The 19622-nt window shown below is 39.2% G+C and overlaps 1 protein-coding gene across 1 annotated transcript in view; it reads left to right on the top strand.

Moving 5' to 3' along the window:
* The window catches only part of LOC125231029 (protein split ends), a 155184-nt gene that overhangs the window by 40457 nt on the left and 95105 nt on the right, over positions 1 to 19622 (top strand). The window contains 1 exon segment of the mRNA XM_048136370.1: positions 15090 to 15410. Coding sequence (XP_047992327.1) covers positions 15090 to 15410 — 321 coding nt within the window.

Below are 19622 nucleotides of genomic sequence, written 5' to 3'. Positions count from 1 at the left end.
GGTCTATGCGTCCTTTTAAGGGTCACTGTATTTTCATTAGTCATTATCATTAGGTACCTGTCATTTATCATTTGCATTAATACATTATTAATTAGGCACTTGCAAGCTTCTTTTTTAATTATTTAAGTACATAGTACATTTATTTCATTATGACGTCATTCCTTATTATTTATTTATATCTTTCACAAACATCAAGACTCAGTATTTATATAAGATCAAGGTAAGACCAAGGGTACGCAACGCTTTTACGCACGTGGTCGGCCGACCTTACAATGTTTTTTTTTTATTTGCTCAGGGTACAAGGATTTTTTTTTTTAAGCGCGCACACATACTATATATTTCTCATACAGGCAGTTCTTTTAACACTTCCTTACATAATAACCTTCCATGTGTCCAAGGAGTCTTCACGATTGGTACTCGACCGAATCATGATCAGATCTCCAAGGATTCCCTACCTGTCTTGTACCCTGGCGTACCCTTGCTAATCGCTGCCTCTTGGGCCAACGATTTGCGATAGTCACATAATTATATTTGTTATCAATTAATTACTTTCACTCATCTTTCACAAAATAAAACAACACTCAAAAATGCAATCACTAATCTCACACTCCATGAAAACTTTAACATGTAGGAAATCCGGCAACCCTCAGTTGATCAGGCTAAGAGTCCTTCGAAAAACTTACGTGTTTAAATTTTCCCATAAATCAATTCTGTCTACAATCATTTCACTTCTTTCACATTCATTGCCTCACTGAACTTTTCCACAAGCATTCGATGACCAATCATTTTACGAAACCTACATTCCTTTAAATCAAACTATAAAACTTTACAAAAACAAACCTTACCTTCAAAACTATTATCATTTACAATAAGTACCATTATTTATTTAAAAAGTCATATCCGTTATTACAATACTTCGTCATTCCTTTGTTTATTAAATAAGTCAGATCCATGAATTAATTAGAAAGTCTCGTCCGACACAATTTTACTTCGTCATCATTAAAAATAAAATATCTAATAAAAAGTAACGTTACAGATCTAGAAATCTAATTAAGTTACATTAAACACACATATTATATGGTTAAAATTCGGTAGTTTGTTATGTACTTTTATATTGAAAGGTAAAAATTTAAACAAGTATTTGAAGTGTTGCACTGTAGGTAATTACAATTTAATTTCATTCTTATAATATTCAAGTGATGATGAGTGCACGAACTGTGAAATTGGAGATGAAATAACAGACGACACATGCCAATCCCTATAAGGAGTACACGCGCCGCCGTCATATGCCATATTTGCTAGGTATAAAAGTATGCTGAGTAACTATTATATGAAATGTAGTACTTAATATGAAATTATCAAATGTATGTTAGAAAATAATAAGAAATGAATAAAAGAAATCCGCGTTTTTATGCAATAAAATTAACAGGTGTAGTCAATAATATTTCTTTTTCTCGTAACAGATTAAAGATCAACTTTTTAACCATATAAGTTTTTTTTTCATGCAGCGGCAGTTATAACATTGTAGAAGTAAAATAACTTTAATACTAAACTTTATAAACTAAAAGAAAAATAAAGGAAACTGCTTCACTAAGAATGAGAAAAAAAAGTTTGTACCTACAGTAATTCGTGTACACTTTTGCAAACCTCACATTTCACTTTTGTTTTATCACAACCACAACCTTCACTTTCTTCTGCTGCTATCCTTGGACCTCCAGACGCCATGCTCGACCAAGGACACCAACAACTTCCTGCTGCTCCATATTCTTTAAAAACTTTGCTCTCGGCAGTTGGTATTTAAATTTTAATTCAAGATGAAAATGATGAAATTTAGTCCATTTTAAAATCACTTTTTATATACGTTTCGAGTGTATGTTGTTGTAAAATTTATGTTATTTCACTTTCCAAGTCCTGGCAAAACTGTTCATTTGTTATTTTTTTTTTGGTTCCACACAGTGTCACTTACGCGCAAATTTATTAATGTCCGAAATGTTTTATTTAATTTTATTTCACTTCACAACCTTGACTGGCAAGCGCAGCGCGCTGCCAGTGCAGCACAAGGCCGCACTGGCAGGATCGCCATGTAAAGGAGGAGCGTTGATGGAAACAACTTGTTGGTTGAATGTATGATATATTACTGATATATGATCCTTAACCTACGGAATATATAGAGAGATTACGTAAAGGTGTGTGTAACGTACAGTGCACACTACAATATATCGTTTTCAGATTTTTCCATTGCGTTTTCCTATGTTTTTAACGGCTTCAAAAAACGAGTGCGTGCAGCGTCTACGGAAATATATCGCCTTAAATTAATTGTATAGACGAAGTTGCCAGAACCCCCAAACACTTAATTTCTTACCCATAAGTATAATATTTTGTCGACCGTTATATTTTATAAGAATCCTTTTTTTTTTAATTAAAATGACAGCTCAGGTGATGAGTGCCGATGTATAAATTTTAAATGTACTTTTTATGTTAATTTGCTATATAAATATTTTAAAAGAACTGTATATTTTATATTAATAGACAGCCGTTTTCCTATTAAACTGTATCTCTTAATTTGTTTCCAATATAATAATTCTGTTGCCAAATAAATAGTTGGTACTCGCGTCTGAATAAACCGTAGCCGTAATGACATTAAAATGCTACCTCATATTGAAATATTTTGAGGCCCCATTTTAGTCGCCAAACTATTATTTTTGCTGTGTGGTGACGGGTTAAGAATTTCACCACCCCCTTTCTTCCCGTGGGTGTCGTAGAAGGCGACTGTGGGATATGGGTTAAGTTCTGACAACCAAACCCAAGCTCTGCATGTGGTTCCCTCCCGCGTATCACACAAGTCTGATTCGGCAAGAAAGGCAACACAACGCAGATATGCTACGTGTCTTGGCGGACTCGGCGGATCAGCAAGGCAATGAGGATGGCCTAGGGCGGCGGTGGAGGGCGTATAGTCGACGAGATTTTCTCCGTGCGGCAACTCCAGGAGAAGAGCAGAGAACAGGGTCGCCAGCTCTACCTCTGTTTTGTTGACCTGGAGAAAGCCTTTGACAGCGTGCCTCGTGAGGCTCTTTGGGTAGTGCTTGGAAAGCTCTGGTGCACGGAAAAGTTTTTAAGGCTTCTTAGACTCCTGCATGACGATATGCAGTGCTGCGTCGCGGTAAACGGTGAACAGAGTGACTTCTTCCCCGTTACCTGTGGGGTGAAGCAAGGTTGCGTTTTAGCACCTACTCTGTTCGCTTTATACTTTGCAGTTGTAGTTAGAGAGGTCTTACAAACAATTTCCCAAGGAGTCCGCATCCGCTTTCGCACAGACGGCAATCTTTTTAACCTGGCTAGACTTAAGGCTCACACAAAGGTCTCGTATGCATTGATCTCTGAGATTATGTATGCTGATGATCTGTGCTTCTTAGCAGAATCCCCAGACGGCCTGCAACAGCTGATGTCCGTTTTTCACCAAGCCTGCTGTAAGTTTGGCCTGAAGATCAGTGTCAAGAAGACAGAGGTAATGTCTCTGGACATTCACGGTCAAGAGACACTGGTCATCAGGCTTGGTGAGGATGTGCTGAAGCAGGTCGATAAATTTCGCTACCTGGGGAACACAGTAACATCAAAGTGTGACCTTGATGCCGAGATCAACAGCAGGGTCGGTGCTGCAGCTGCAGCATTTGGCAAACTGCATTCCAAGGTCTTCTGCTCTCATGAGCTTAAGTTAGCCACCAAGGTATCAGTCTATATGGCAATTGTGCTGCCAAACCTCCTATATTCCTCCGAGGCGTGGTGTGTGTACCGTCGCCATATACGCACTCTGGATCGTTTCCACCTGAAATGTCTCCGTTCCATCTTGAAGATCAGATGGTCCGACAGAGTGCGTAACACCGAAGTCCTGCGACGAGCCAATGTTGGTGGCATTGAGGCCTATTTAATGCGTCGGCAGCTTCGGTGGTGTGGTCACGTATCGCGTATGCCGGAGGAGAGAGTGGCGAAACGAATATTTTACTCTGAACTGGAGGAGGGCAAGCGAAAGCATGGCGGACAACTCCTTCGGTTCAAGGATGTCCAAAAGCGTCACTTGAAGAGTTGTGGCATAGAGCCCTCTCAATGGGAGCATTTGGCAGCACAACGACCAGAATGGCGCAGGTTGATATTTAATAAAGTGCGGGATTTCGAGGATCAACGTAAAGTTGACCTCGATACTAGACGCGACCAGCTCAAGGCCCGCCCTCCTGCTGCCATATCCTACAATTACACTCACGGCGTACTTACGTGTCCTCAATGTGGACGGAGTTTCGCTGCAAAGATAGGCTACATTAGCTATCTTCGGGCGCATGAGCGTCGAAACATTATTTAGGGGTCGAAGTGGTCACCATGGCCGAAATCGGTCGGACTCCATCATCATCATTTTTGATACCCATTTCTATGGTTATTTAGTCGCCCGGTTAAATACGTGCCTTAATAAACCAAAAGTTGAAAGCTTAGAAATCAATATTTTTACCAGGTACCTAACCTAACAAGTAAATTTTACTAAAATAATCAGTTGCAAATAAAATTCTTTCGTTCTTTTTAAACTTTCATAGGATTATAACGTTGCACACCACATAGGGTGTCACTTGTAACATGTAAGGCAGCGTTCCCACTTATGCGTCGCGTGTCTCGGGGCGCGCAAAGGGCGTCCGCGCCACGCCACCTGAGTGTAATTCAAAAAGCGTCTCCTCAGTACATTTTGTATAGGAAGGACGTAAGGCGCGCCGCCAAGCGGCGCGGCGCGCGCCCCGCCGCCGCCACGCCACCTGGGGCGCGTCTTACGTCTTTCCTATACAAAATGTACTGAGGAGGCGTTTTTTGAATTACACTGAAGCGGCGTGGCGCGGACGCCCGTTGCGCGCCCCGAGACACGCGACGCTCTGGTGTGGCCGGTCACTTAGGCGTACTTACTTAGATAGGTACCTTACCTAATTGAAACAGGCCTGATATTGCCTACTCAAAGCCCGAATTGTACGTATCACGATAAAATGACATACCAACATATGTGCTTGTGCACGGGAAAACGTCCCACTTTGTCGATATGGAGTTACGACTAGATCCTAATATTACGGAACATAAGCTATCTTTTGGTGAAAAAATCATGTCTCTAGGTGCTATAGTTATTTTTTTTAAATTCTTCAAGTTTGCAAAAGTGAAAAACCGAGAATTGAGAAAACGTTGGTTAATAAAGTATGGGATGGTAAAAAACACACTTGTAGTGTGAAGTTATGGAGTAGTGGGTATCACATTAATCGTCATACTTTAGGGATTACGAATAAGTCTAAATCATGTATGTAATCATTAGGGATTGCAATCCGGTCTGATATCCAATCCGGCCGGATTTTGGTCCCGATCCGGCCGAATCCGGCCGGATTTTGGTCCCGATCCGGCCGAATCCGGCCGGATTGGCCTTGAGGATTAAAAGTACCCAAATAGTAACTTTTTCTGTATGTTTTCAGCATAATAAATAAAATAAAAATAAATAAATAAATAAATAAATCGTTTATTCTCAAAATAAACCTTTTTTAACGACATTAAATCTTCTGCCAAACTGCAGGACAGTTTGTTGGCAGAGGGGACTCGCTTACATAATCTAAGTGGGTAGAACTATCTAAGTAAGTTTACGCTAGGTACAGTTTTGATGTATTGCTTACAGAAAGTTTTAACTTCAAATTATCTATGAAAATAACTATCTAAGTGGATAAATTCTAGGTACAGCTTTGATTTACATTTTACAGTAATTTCAACTTTAATTTTTCTAAGAGAAAGTTTTTCATTTTAATTTTAAACATACGCAGTGACTTACATTCTTTTATGACAAATATGATGGTATTTTGCTTCACGATTAATAAACCAAAAGTTGAAAGCTTAGAAATCAACATTTTTACCAGGTAACAAGTAAATTTTACTAAAATAATCAGTCGCAAATAAAATTATTTCGTTCTTTTTAAACTTTCATAGGATAACAAAATTATTTTTACTGTATTGTTTTACAGTAATACCTATAGAGCTTTTAAGATACAATTAAGAAAGGACATTATAACATTACCTACATGCATTATGAGATAACTATTTAAAAAAAAGATAGTTATGTTTTGTGTTATTTTACAGTTAACTTTTCTCACACGTAAAGAACTAAAAAAACTACAGTAGCTAAATTAAAGTCATCAAGAGTAATTGACCTTAGTATTATTTGCTATTGCTGAAACCACAATCTTACTGGATACCTTTTCAAAATGTTCATATTTAAGCCTTGAATTGTTTTTTTATGATTTTTGTGGCAATGTGCCCTCATACTTCTTATATCATGTTGAAAACGTTGTTGTTCTTGTAGTCCTACGTCACCACAGAGATGCAAAGGGCCTTCTCAAGCTCGCGCCATGCCTTCCTATCTTCAGCTACCCTCGTGGCCTCGCTCCAGCTCGACCTGGTTGCTCGTAGTCCATCCTCAACGGACCGCTTCCATGAGTTTATAGGGCGCCCGGAGCCAAGGCTCCTTCCAGCGGCAGGCGATTTCCAGTCGAAAGAAATGGTTGCGTTATTTCGTTAGAGGGAACTCTTGGAATTGTGTGCTACCAATGTACTTTTTGTATCGCGGTTTCCTCACTAATGGGTGTTTGCTGGCATATACTCAATAGGTCTTGATTTCGGATAGTGTTTAGCCAGAAACGCGAAGGATCGACCTCAGTGACATGTTAACGAAAAGTTTTGTCGTATGGCCCCTTGTTACTCTCCACTATTCCACATTTTGCATCCAAGCAAACAATTGCACAGATTTCACTACAGATTCAAAGACGGAAAGTTTGACGCGTCACTTGAGCACATTCTTTTACTTCCGAACGGCCTAGTAATGCAAAAAACGTATGTATTCAATTATTTTTTGATTGGATATCAGACCGGATTGCAATCCCCTATTGAGCTACGTTCAAATGTTAGCGTAAATGTTATTTTTTTGCACTATTCTAACATATTAAATTACATTACCGGATCCGGCCGGATTACCGGATCCGCCGGACCGGATTGCAATCCCTAGTAATCATAGTAGTAGTTAAATGTTACAGAGTCTTAAGGTGGCTCGCCTAGGTTACCCGAAGCTCAGGCTGCGTTAGATGGCGTTAATCTGCAAATTACCAGTCTTATTTTTTTTGTGGAGTCGTACAGGCATTTATATACTTTCAATTATGCTTCGCGAACATTTAATATTAAAATTAACGTATTACAACAAACATTCAACTTATCATTGTAACGTTAATCCCCTTAATGTAAATAAATTTACTATTTTACACTATTTTTAAGTACCACTCACACATACAAACAGTGTTTTTGTATTCCTTCTAGTCGATAATTTCACGCGGCGACAGCTTGTTTAAATAGCCTTGCGGTAAATACGTGCCATCGCATGATTTGCATGGAAGTACTGGGTTCGAATCCAGGACTTTTTCTCTTTTTTTTAATACTACGTCGGTGGCAAACAAGCATACGGTCCGCCTGATGGAAAGCGGTCACCGTAACCTATGGACGCCTGCAACTCGAAGAGTGTCGCTTGCGCGTTGCCGCCCCATTAGAAACTTGTACACTCCCCTTTGCTGCGTATGCACAGCAAAAAGGAGTGTACAAGTTCAAAGGAGGGTTTGGGTTGCCGACGACTCAAAGGACAATAGACGGAACAAATTAGTTCCGTAAGTCCTCCCGTCGTCAGCACCCCGCACCCTCGTTGAGCTCTGGCAGCCTTACTCACCGGCAGGAACACAACACTATGTGACACTATTTTTTGTTCGTCGAACTCAGAATTTCTAACATAATTATCCTAATCTGATATTTTAAAAATAATCCAAAAAGTATAGATAAATTTTAGTTTCTAAACTACGATCCGAATGATTTTTTTTTCTAATTGTTTATTTTTGATGGAGCAAGGGTATTCAAATCGCTTTTGAAATCTTAAATTAGTAAATGAAAATGCAATAGTTAACTGAGTAACGTAATGCTTTAAAAACTCAAGTGGACTTTTTTATCTAAGGAGTGATTTCGATAAAATATTATATTTAGCGAGGGTATTAAAAGTTGTGTTTTATATCTCAACTTAATAAATAGAAAATCAAAATGACAATAAAAAAATCAATATGTTCTCTAAGACAAAATTGATACCTTCGGCTCTCCATTCTTGCTCAGTCAATAAAAAAAACGAAATTTATATCCAAAAAAATACAAAAAGTTTATATAATCCTGGGAATCGAATGCACCTTCACGGCGTGACAGACGATTGTTCCCCAACGACGCCATTACATAACACGCTGTTACCGACGAAATTGGGCTATACATATATAATTATTTAAATATAAATAATAATGTCAAATCCATACTAATATTACAAATGGGAAAGGGTGTGTGTCTGTTTGTTTGTCCGTCTTTCACGGCAAAACCGGAGCGACGAATTGACGTGATTATTTAAGGGGATTTAGTTGAAGGGATGGAGAGTGACATAGGCTACTTTTTGTCTCTTTCTTACGCGAGCGAAGCCGCGGTCAAAAGCTAGTTTATTATAAATGGGAAAAGCTGGTTACTCTATAATCTGAAGTGGAAGAATTCGTTGTTTCACCAAAGATAATTTGTGTTTGTTTGTTTGTCTGTCTTTCACGGCCAAACGGAGCGACGGATTGACATGTTTTTTAAGTGGAGATAGTTGAAGGGATGGAGAGTGACATATGCTACTTTTGTCTCTTTCTAACGCAAGCGAAGCCGCGGGCTAAAGCTAGTACAGCACGGGAAGCATGGTCGCGCGATAGACGATAAAATATCAGGCCGTCCCTGTCGCACTATTAGTAAGTGCGATTATAGGGACGGCCAGATGTTTTATCATTTATCGCGCGACCATAATTGCCTGCCTGGATCAGATTATATTGATGATAATATTATATTAACTAAATGGTTACAAATAATAATATTTGTAACCATTTAGTTAATATTGTCTTCAGTTACCGCGATAGTTACTCATGAAATAAAAACTATGAAAACGGATTAAATCGTGTATAATGAATTTACAATTTATCCCGACGTTTCGAACACTACAGCGTTCGTGGTCTCTGAGCTCAGCGGGTGACTGAGGAAAAATTACAATGTGCAAAAGCTACCCACATACCTACATACATATTCATATATATAACTATTTAGTTGTTGAAGAAAAACATTCACACAACAATAACATAGGTCAACTAGTTCAGTAAATGTAAGGAAGTCAGCACATTACTAATACTATTACTATGCCACACTATGACCTATGTACCTGACCTGACGTGTAATATTTTATTTTATCAACAAAGGCATAATAAAGATTGTAATGTATTTTTGTATGAAAATAAAAAATAGGAAAGAAATATAGTAAGAGTCTTTTTTAATACTTACTTACTTACTTACTGCGATGGCTCAGCGACCCGAAGTGGATCTTGGCCTCCGACACTAGATTCCGCCATTCGCTCCTATCCTGGAGAATAAGCTCTTAGTGGCAGAGCGGAAGATCTTCAGAAAGATTTTAGGCCCTACGAGACGAGAGGATGGCTCTTGGAGAGTCAGGAAGAACTTGGAGGTGGAAGAGCTAGTGGGCGAGCCCAACGTCATCGGCGAGAGTAAGTCTTTTTTAATAGAATATTTATTCTATTAAAAAATAAAAATAAAACTTAATAAATCCAAAAAAAGTTCAAATTATTAAAAAAGAGCCCGGAATCGAACTCGAGATCTCCTGTTTCATAGTCAATGCATTTGACCGAGACGCCATTTCGATTTACACTAGCAGTGTCGAAATACACGATATGTATCTTTATTGATAAAATGCGTCATTATTTCTGAGTCTGCTTGAGTTAAGTAAACCAATATCTTTAAATAATTACTTGTCAAGAGCCAAGTGTCACTGATGACAATGTCAACTAAAAATGCGCGAAATATGACGGCTCTGTGTCTCTGTACACAAAATTTGGCACACACATTTTCGTAAAATTAATAAAAAATTCACATGGATTTGTCCATGATTTCTGTATGAAACAATGTATTTCGTTCAATACTGCGACGATGGATAATGTATAGTAGATGTATGCGCATATTTTTATTTAGTTGTAGTGTGCGGTGACTAAATAAATGGTAGATGTTTTTTGTATGGAAAGCGAGCCACCTTAATCGGTATTAAAGCGGCATAAACTCAAAATTTTACTTCTTTCCTCATAGCAGTCATAGCACTGAATATTTTAGGCATAAAGTCTTAAGTTCAGACGCAAATCGTAGTATTTGGTATTACATTCATTCACTAGCATAACGTTGTAGTTACTTTATACACTTTTCACAAAGACGTGTGCATATTTTACTAAACTCTATCTAAGTCTATTACCATTTACCACAAAATCAAAAGATTTGAGAAGCGAATGTATGGAAAATGATGAATATGAAAAGAATGATTTATTTTTTTACAAAAAATTTTTACCTTAAACATAAAAACAGAACAATAATATCTCAACGTGAATATTTCTATTTTTTCCAAATTTATAGCACAACATGCAGTTTTATCATTAAAGTTGTATTATTAATGTACTCTCATGCTAAAAAAAGTAGAAATAATTCTATGGATGTCCTTCCTTAGTTAGTCATTATATTAAAAAGTTAATAAAAATATAATTATAAATTATACTATTAAAAAAAAAACAAATTACCTATGTATATCAATTTAAAACATACGATTACTTAAAAACACACTGATCAAGCATAAAAAGTATGAACACATCAAATATTAAGTACTTATTTATGCAAATAAAGTTTAGTGATTTTCTGTAGGGAGCGTCCCACTTTGTCGGTTTACTAAACTTTAGTGCTTGTTCAGTGAAATACATGTGTGTGGTACCTATATTAAATACATTTTATCTATGAGATAAAGGTTTGTTATTATTAACATAATAGTCATTGATACTAATGTCGTTTGTTTGATCTATTTTTACGGAATTTGAACTGAATTTATTTTCGACTTAAGTTTAGTGACCCACTTTGTCGGTCTAGTAGCCACACGCTGAACCTCCCTCCCTTCGGTCGTGTTTTAATTTATCGCCACTCGTTTCGAATTTCCTTTTCGCACGTGTATCGTACGACGTTTTTCAGTACAGATGAGCCTCCGAAGTTTCGACCTGGCATATAATGAACCACTTCTCGCACTAGTGCGTAAAAAAAACACCATCTGTACTGAAATAGTTATTTGTTTTACAAGGGGGCAAAGTTGTTGTTTAACCGCACGTGCCAATATTGATACCCGAGCAAGCGAAAGATTCCAATATTGAACCGCGAGCGTAGCGAGTTAAAGGTTAAACTCTTGTGGATAAAATGCAATTTTGCTATCTGTTTTCGAATAGAAAAGTAAGCCTTTACCGGTTGGTGTGGTGAAAACTATTTTTCAGTACAGATGGTGGGTGGCGGCGTGGCGCGGACGTCAATTCCGCACCTCAGGCCATGCGTCTCTAAGTGTGGCCGGTCCCTTACGTCCCATAAAGGGACCATCCACAATGAAGGCTGCCACACACCGCAAAGCGGGACGGGAGCGGGACGGGCGCGGGGCGCGAGCGCCGCGCTGTATAACACTGAATCAAATACGGTGCCACACACCGACGCTCCGCGCACGCCCCGCTCCGCGCCGCGCCCGTCCCGCGCTAACCCGCCCAATCACAACAGGTCGTGAGCGGAGCGGGACGTGCGCGGGGCATTGTCATTCGGGCATTGTCAGTGTGTGCCTCACCGCGCAGCCAGCGCGCGTGTCACGCGCGCCTACCGCGGCGCTAGCGACCCGCGCCCGTCCCGCTCCCGTCCCGCTTTGCGGTGTGTGGCAGCCTTCATAAGACGCATGTCTTGCGCGCAACGGACGTCTCCGCCACGCCGCCTGAATGTAATTCAAAAAACGTCTCCTCAGTACATTTTGTATAGAAAGGACGTAAGGCGATTGAAAGTGAAAATCTGAAAAGTCTTTTGTTAATTAAAAAAAAGTTACCAAAATACAGTATTTTTTTACATTTTCCTTCAGATTTTTTTTTTTTTGCTACAACAAAAAAATTATAAAAAATAGTTTTGATATGTACTTGTACAATTTGAGCTCTTTCTAACGATACCCCACTTGCCCTAGTAACTTGACATTTATAGTTTGCCCCCTTTCATGTTTGCCATTTTCTATAATTAATATTAATAAATTTAAAAAGGTTATACCTTCAATTTGTAGAGGTTAACAATGTTCATAACTATTCCAAATTTCAAGTCGATAGCATAAGTAGTTCTCGAGATATTTAGCAATGTGACAGACGGACAGAGCGGCGCCATAAGGGTTCCTTTTGTACCTTTTTGGTACGGAACCCTAAAAACATTGAAAACAACATTACAGTGAACGGAAATTTTGATCTTAAACATTCAATATTTTAAGTTAATACATATTTAGAACTAACGTAACCTAGTTAAATGCATGATGTATTTGTGTAATAACAATGTTCTCATGGAAGTGATGTATATCTTAAATGGGAATAAATGTCTTTAAACCTAACGTAGGTTTACAAATGTAAGCAAGTAGATTTATGAGAACGTGCGCTACATTCAATAAAATAGCTGATCTTGACACTTACGTATTTACAAATAAATCGTCAGTTACGAGTAAATGTAAATTTAAAATGAACAGCGCCAAAGAGTGATTAAATCGGTCGATGTCTGGTGCGCGCAATGCGACGTTGCCATACTTACTCTTACAACATGGCCGCGCGCTAGTCGTACCCGTTTCCGTGTGAAACTCGATTCAACTGCGTTGACTGTGTTGCGTTGCGAGCTTGCAAGGTGGCACCGAGCAGAAGTACGAGGAGCGGGGGCCAGGGTGGCTAGGCGCACGGCCGGCGGCAGCGGCGTGCGGTGCGACGAAGCGAGGCCAATCAGACAGGATGTGAGGAAGGGGGAGGGAGATACCGGCTTGTTGGGTGACGTCAGTCTGCTTTCTGAATAGCAACTTGCATAGACATAAAACGTAGCTCTATCTTCGAGATACATAAATACTTACGTTACGTTGATTTGAAGTGTATTATTTTTACTGACTTTAATTGACGAATCCGCTATATGATTAAAGCGCCATTTAAGTTCACACATCATTCATTCAATTTAGTTCGAATTTAAACAAACGCATATCTACTCATAAATTTTGTATGTACTGTACAGTGTACATATCTTCATATTTTATTATAGGTAAATATGTCACACCATCGCATGTAAGGGTCGGATCAATGACACTAAATTGAAACAAACAAAAGAATATGTTAACTCGGGAAAAGTGTTATAAAATTTAATTTTATCAAATGTTTTTTTTTTTATAATCTTTATTTAATGAGCTTAGTCTAAGAGACGATGATGTAATGAGTCATAAGTCACTACTAGTCGTTAGACTTGATTGCATTGGTGACCTCTTAGTAGGTATAATTACTCTCATTTATGTATTATGTACCTTTATTTTCCTTGGATTCTACAATGTTATGTTCTCTTTATGGTAAACAGGAAACTCATGTTGTTACTAATAGGATGATTTCCATCTAATTCCCGTTTTATGTAACTAATAGTTATATTAACTATTGACCGGCTTAGTTATGTGCGATTAGTATTTTATGCAACGCCACATAGAGGTATATCATACAGTGTGAGTCTTTTTAATGTGCACATCGGAAAATCCGAGAAACTACGACTTTTATCGACGAAAAAAAGGTTAAAATTTTTTTTTGCTCTTACAATTTTTTTTATGATTTTTCAAAGTTTTTATTTCGCAATTTTATATTACATGTAAATAAAACGTAACTGCTCCTAAACTACATGGCCTATCGACACGAAACAAAAACAAGAATGCGAATGAAGAAGCGTTCCGCCGGCGCACCGCTATCATTGCGCTCCGCTAACGCTACGCTATCAAAACGCTTTATGTGTGGCGGAGGCTTTAAATATAACAAATATGCTGTTTGTTTCATGTCCTAATTTGATAGGTTGTTTACCTGTGCATGGGAACCAAGATTGATTCTACAGGATGTATTTAGAATATTTAGATAATGGGTCGGTGATGGCAAGTTATCGTGCTACTACGCGAGAACGGTCGAGGTTGGCATCTTTTTTCACGGTCGACTTTTTCTCCTAATGGACTCGTTGATATAATTTTAATTAGTTGAATGATGATACAAAGATAGTTGTTTACTTGATATAATATAAAAGTCAAATTTTAAGAATTTTCGACATATTGTTTTCGATATATAGCCAGTATGATAGACTACTACTACTAGACTACTATTACCACAGAATATATAATAGTACAAGTACAGAAGGCCCACTACTTTGATGTTCGCGACATGCCGCCTTTTTAAATGCCTACAAAATTATAACAAAGAATTGAGCCGCACGTGCGCGGCGTTCGGCGATAGGGTTGCCTATGGATTAAAACAAATTAATACTCAATAAAATGTTATACTATTATATTCAGGTCTTGGGTACTTTCTAGGTATATATATAGTATGTATTTATATATTTTTGTTTAAGTTCCATCATCACAAGCCTTATTGAACCTTTCCGGGGGTCTTAATCAATAGTAGATATGTGTAAAAATGTCCTATGGTATTTATTTTATTCAAGACATTTATTTAAGTAAACATTATTAGCCATTCCACACGAGGACAACGCATATGAACCTTAAAAAAAATTCGCAACGTAAAGTAACAATAGAAAGTGCGAACGTGCGTTCCGCGAGAACGCGCGCTACCCCTGATTAGGCCGCGAACTCGCGGCCGCCAGCATGTACTTGTAGCGCGGCGATAGAATCGCGGAGTGAGCCGCCCCTGCTATTACCGCTCATTACGCAACCGTCAAAAATTTTAAGGGCTATAATGTAGTACGATACATGTGCGAATAAGTAATTCGCAACTCCTGTCGATTTAAAACAGTGTTTTAAATCATCACTCGTTTCGAATTTCTTATTTATCGCACTTGTATCATAATGTACTCTTATTTAACTATTGATTTCCGATGTATAAATATGTTTTTTCCCGCAGCTATGGCCGAGTCCAGAATGTCAAGTTGCTGGGTCGAACGGAGAACGCAAGCGCGCTGTCGGGCGGGAGCGCGATTAGTGGGTGCGGTATTTGTGCCACAGTGGCCTTTATGGACATTAAGTCCGCATCGAAGGCCCACAACGCGGAACACGTGCTCGACGACCGCACCCTTACCACCGAGTACTACGAGCCGGCCGCGATACCGACGGCGGCAGGAGCGCCCTCTGCCGGCTCGTCACCCGCCGGCTCCGGATACTCAGGTTCTTCGTCCTCCGTGAACTCAGCGCCCAACCCACCCTCCACATCGCGCTACCATCTTTCGTAAGTACTCTCATTCATATTATACACTTTAGCCTGCCTGTCCACTGAGCGGAAAACAGGAATCTATGCGCTCCTCTGGAAAAGTAATTCACTACATATTCGATACTCCGTTCTGCCTCAGTGGACAGGGGCTCCATGGCCTGATTAGGTCGCACCGCATCAGATGTGTTATTGTTCTGCTAACATTGGCTCCATGCAGATGGTTGCACCGGCAAACGCCGGTTGTAATTTATTAAATATATGCCAACATGGCATACACATGTACTGGTGTGGTTCGGCCGCTAGACGATGCAAGTCTCGCTGGAATACCAACACACTATAACAATATAGCGTGTATTTTTGATATCACCGCATATTTAAAGTAAGGTACAGCGGGGCAAATCTCGACTGGGGGGCCAAACGTAACTGGTCCACTTTTTCAATGTTTTCATTATTAAATAGAGTGCCCACAGGTTATATATGATAGGCGTGTTTAGTGGATACATATAGAACTCAACATCATAGTGTATTAATGGAAAAAATGGATCAGTTACAATTTCCCCCCAGTCGAGATTTGCCCCGCTGGACCTTAAATGTTTTCTTGAAATGTGACTTTTTCAAGCAGCACTTTTTTCATGTGTTTTTTTTTTCAAATAATTTATGGATATTAAACTACATATTAAAACGGAAACATACTGTAATTACCGGCAGCGTTCCCACTTAAGCGTCGCGTGTCTCGGGGCGCGCAACGGACGTCTCCGCCACGCCGCCTGAATGTAATTCAAAAAACGTCTCTTCAGTACATTTTGTATAGGAAGGACGTAAGGGACCGGCCACATCAGAGCGTCGCGTGTCTCGGGGCGCGCAACGGACGTCCGCGCCGTGTCTTACGTCCTTCCTATACAAAATGTACTGAGGAGACGTTTTTTGAATTACACTCAGGTGGCGTGGCGCGGACGTCCGTTGCGCGCCCCGAGACACGCGACGCTTAAGTGGGAACGCTGGCTAAGACGCGCCCCAGGCGGCGTGGCGGTGGCGTGGTGCGCGCCAATGAGTAGGTTTTATTGATTTAAAGTTTTATTCATATAAAATTATAGATTCATAAAAATAGAAGATTGCTTTAAAATGTGCACTCTAGAAAAATACCCTATTCCATGTCCGACCAGATCTGATCGTGGACATACAGACTAAAACCTTGGTCTGGTTAAAGTTTGCGGTAATATCAAAAATACACAATGTGTAACTATATTGATTATAATATACTCGTATAGTATAGTCAACACTGAAACAAACTTGCTTTGCTAGCATCGTCATAATTAGCGGTAATGGTCTCCCTGCCGGGCTTGATGCCGAACTCTGCGTGAATGGTCTATTACCATATAGTGGGATCTACGCAGAGTACTGCATCAAATCGGGACAGATTAAATGGTCGTGTTTTATAAACCTCAGTTAATTCTTGCTGCTGCAAAAATGTTTGGAACTGACGTTTATAAAACCGAACATAAGAGTCATTTGCACGTATGTATTTAGACAAAAAGGTCATTCGTTTTATCTATGTTATTTATCAAAACCAAATATTTTATTTGGTCGTTTAGTACTTACTATTTCTAATCTCGGACTTGACTGGATAGTGACATCTCGTTACATGGCAACAGGCCATTTTTTTTTCGTGTTTTTTTTTGTTGTTGTGTTTCGATTTTCAATGGTACGAGTACATAATTACATAAGCACACATTGCAAGTGAAAAATAAATGCAGATAAAGCAAACTTCCAACAGAACTTGTTTACACAGTAAGACTGAAAAAAATCCTACACGTTTAAATAAAATAATGTCTTTACTAGTTGTCCTGTAATGTCAAAGTATTATTAATCAGACTTTCTTTTCAAACCCTTCGATAGGTGAGTTACAACACTTACAACGATATTAATTTGTATTTTGACTAATTAATGTATCTCTCGCGCCGTCTGATGTTCCTCTATCCTTTACCTTAATATTATTAGTGCTACATTTCTAAATTAATTGATGAGTGTACACATTAACAAATTGACAACAAAAAATTTACAAGACATTAACCCATGATGTAACAATGAACTCTCATTCTACGCTAGATATACCTAAGGGACCGGCCACATTTAAGAGACGCATGTCCTGAGGTGCGGAACGGACGTCCGCGCCACGCCCCCTGAGTGTAATTCAAAGAACGTCTCCTCAGTACATTTTGTATAGGAAGGACGTAAGACGGGCCCCAGGTCACGTCCTTTCTATACAAAATGTACTGAGGAGACGTTTTTTGAATTACACTCAGGCGGCGTGGCGCGGACGTCCGTTGCGCGTCCCGAGACACGCGACGCTTAAGTGGGAACGCTGGCTAAAAGGGACTATCTACAGTATCTACACACAGGAGACGCACGTCGCAAGAATTGGAACGGGTGCTAGCGCCGCGTTGCCAGAGTGTAATTTACAAAAACGTCTCCTTAGTACATTTTGTATAGGAAAGACGTAAGACGCCCGTTCCGCGTCCTACGACGTGCGTCGCCTGAGTGTGGGTTTCTGCTAAGTATTTTTTCCAACCGAAAGAACGATGTCTTCATGTGTCCAGTCCCACCTAATTTTTCTATGAATTAGACAAGAGCAAGACGCAGTCCGACAAGTTGTAGCAATGCTCTGACTCTCGGGGAATTGGAATTCCTACCAGTATTAAACGTCCTTATTGAATAAAGAAAACTTGGGTAACATAATAAATAATATTAATATAGCGTGTATTTACAAGTAAGATCCGTAAACTATTTTTCTTGGAAGTCATTTTTTATTTAATTACATACGTGCAAATTACCTTAATTTTTAGTGACCTGCCTTCTGACGGTGTCGGTCACCTATTTTTCGTGTTCTCAACCCTGGCATCATAGTATCCACAACGGGTCTCACTCAAGACGCTTTATATTTGCAATGTTGTGGTAATTTGAGCTTAAACAGTGGCATGTTCTTTATGTCCTCGCACAATCGGTGCCGCCGCCGTTTAGACAGTGAGTGCAACTTCGGAGCTCAAGGATTTGCAAGGATTGCAGTGATTACCTTGGATTGCAGTGCGTGAATTACCAAATAAAAGTGACTCAGTGAAGTGATAATAAAAATGTGACAGTGTTTGCGTCTACATTATAGGATTTGTGGATTGCAGTGAAATAAGGATTATTTCAATGTCACTGTCCCTGGCGGCGGCTCCAAATGGTTTTATTATGCACCTTGTTATTAACTGTGTGTCATTATGATATAAGACCTGGGCTTTGTAATATTAATCATGTGTTTTGTTTTAACAAAATGTTTGCCAAGCTGATTTAGTCACTTGCTTCATATAATTCACTTTTTCAACTGGCTTTGATCACAATGCCCACTATCTCTAAAGCGAATTTTTAATATTTGACATACGTTATGCCCTATAAGCGGCAACCCACACTCAGGCGACGCATGTCCTAAGACGAGGAGACGTTTTTTAAATTACACTCGGGCGACGCGGCGCTGACGTCCGTTCCGCGTCTTACGACTTGTTTACTCTTCAAGAACCAATTCATCGTCGATAAATTACCTACAAAACGGTACCAAATACATAGTGATAACATTAATATTTGAAAAGAAAATAGCCACACAGAAAAGGACACTTTTTTCTTTACTGTGTCATTTATAGAAAACGTACAGCAGTTGTTCAAAAATAGTCTAAAGAGCGATATTACATATTTTTAAATTAAAGGAAAAATTGAAAAATTCACAACTCCGGGAGGACTCGAACCTGCGACCTCTGGCCTTGCCGGGGCCAATCGCGCTCCCAACAGCTGCTGGATGCGTGCGAATTTATCCATGCCTTCCCTCAATTCTCATCGTAAGAATACATCTTAACAGGCACTGGAGTCTCAATTTACATTGAGAATTCGCCAGTAACAATGTGCTAACCCATACTAAATTTGTTTTTTATAATGCACAAACGTCTGCGAGCGATATTACACTCATAGTGCACTGTGGAACGAAATCCGGCTCTCGAAGTCATAGGAACCGAAGTTGTTATTTTAATAATGGGTTTAGATTATCATTTCTATGACAACCTATAAATTTTAGGCAATTTGACTTGAAAATTATAGTTTTATGATTTTTTTCCGATATAAATGTATGGAGCGGAAACAAAATCTCAAGAAAATCAACGCACTCACTCACTCAATCGTTATTTATAACCTCGCAGATGGGTA

The sequence above is a fragment of the Leguminivora glycinivorella genome, chromosome 11, assembly GCF_023078275.1.
Source record: "Leguminivora glycinivorella isolate SPB_JAAS2020 chromosome 11, LegGlyc_1.1, whole genome shotgun sequence".
NCBI classification, from domain to species: Eukaryota; Metazoa; Arthropoda; class Insecta; order Lepidoptera; family Tortricidae; genus Leguminivora; species Leguminivora glycinivorella.
The sequence above is the reverse complement of the archived record's forward strand: the minus strand, read 5'-3'. Positions and strand labels throughout refer to the sequence as shown.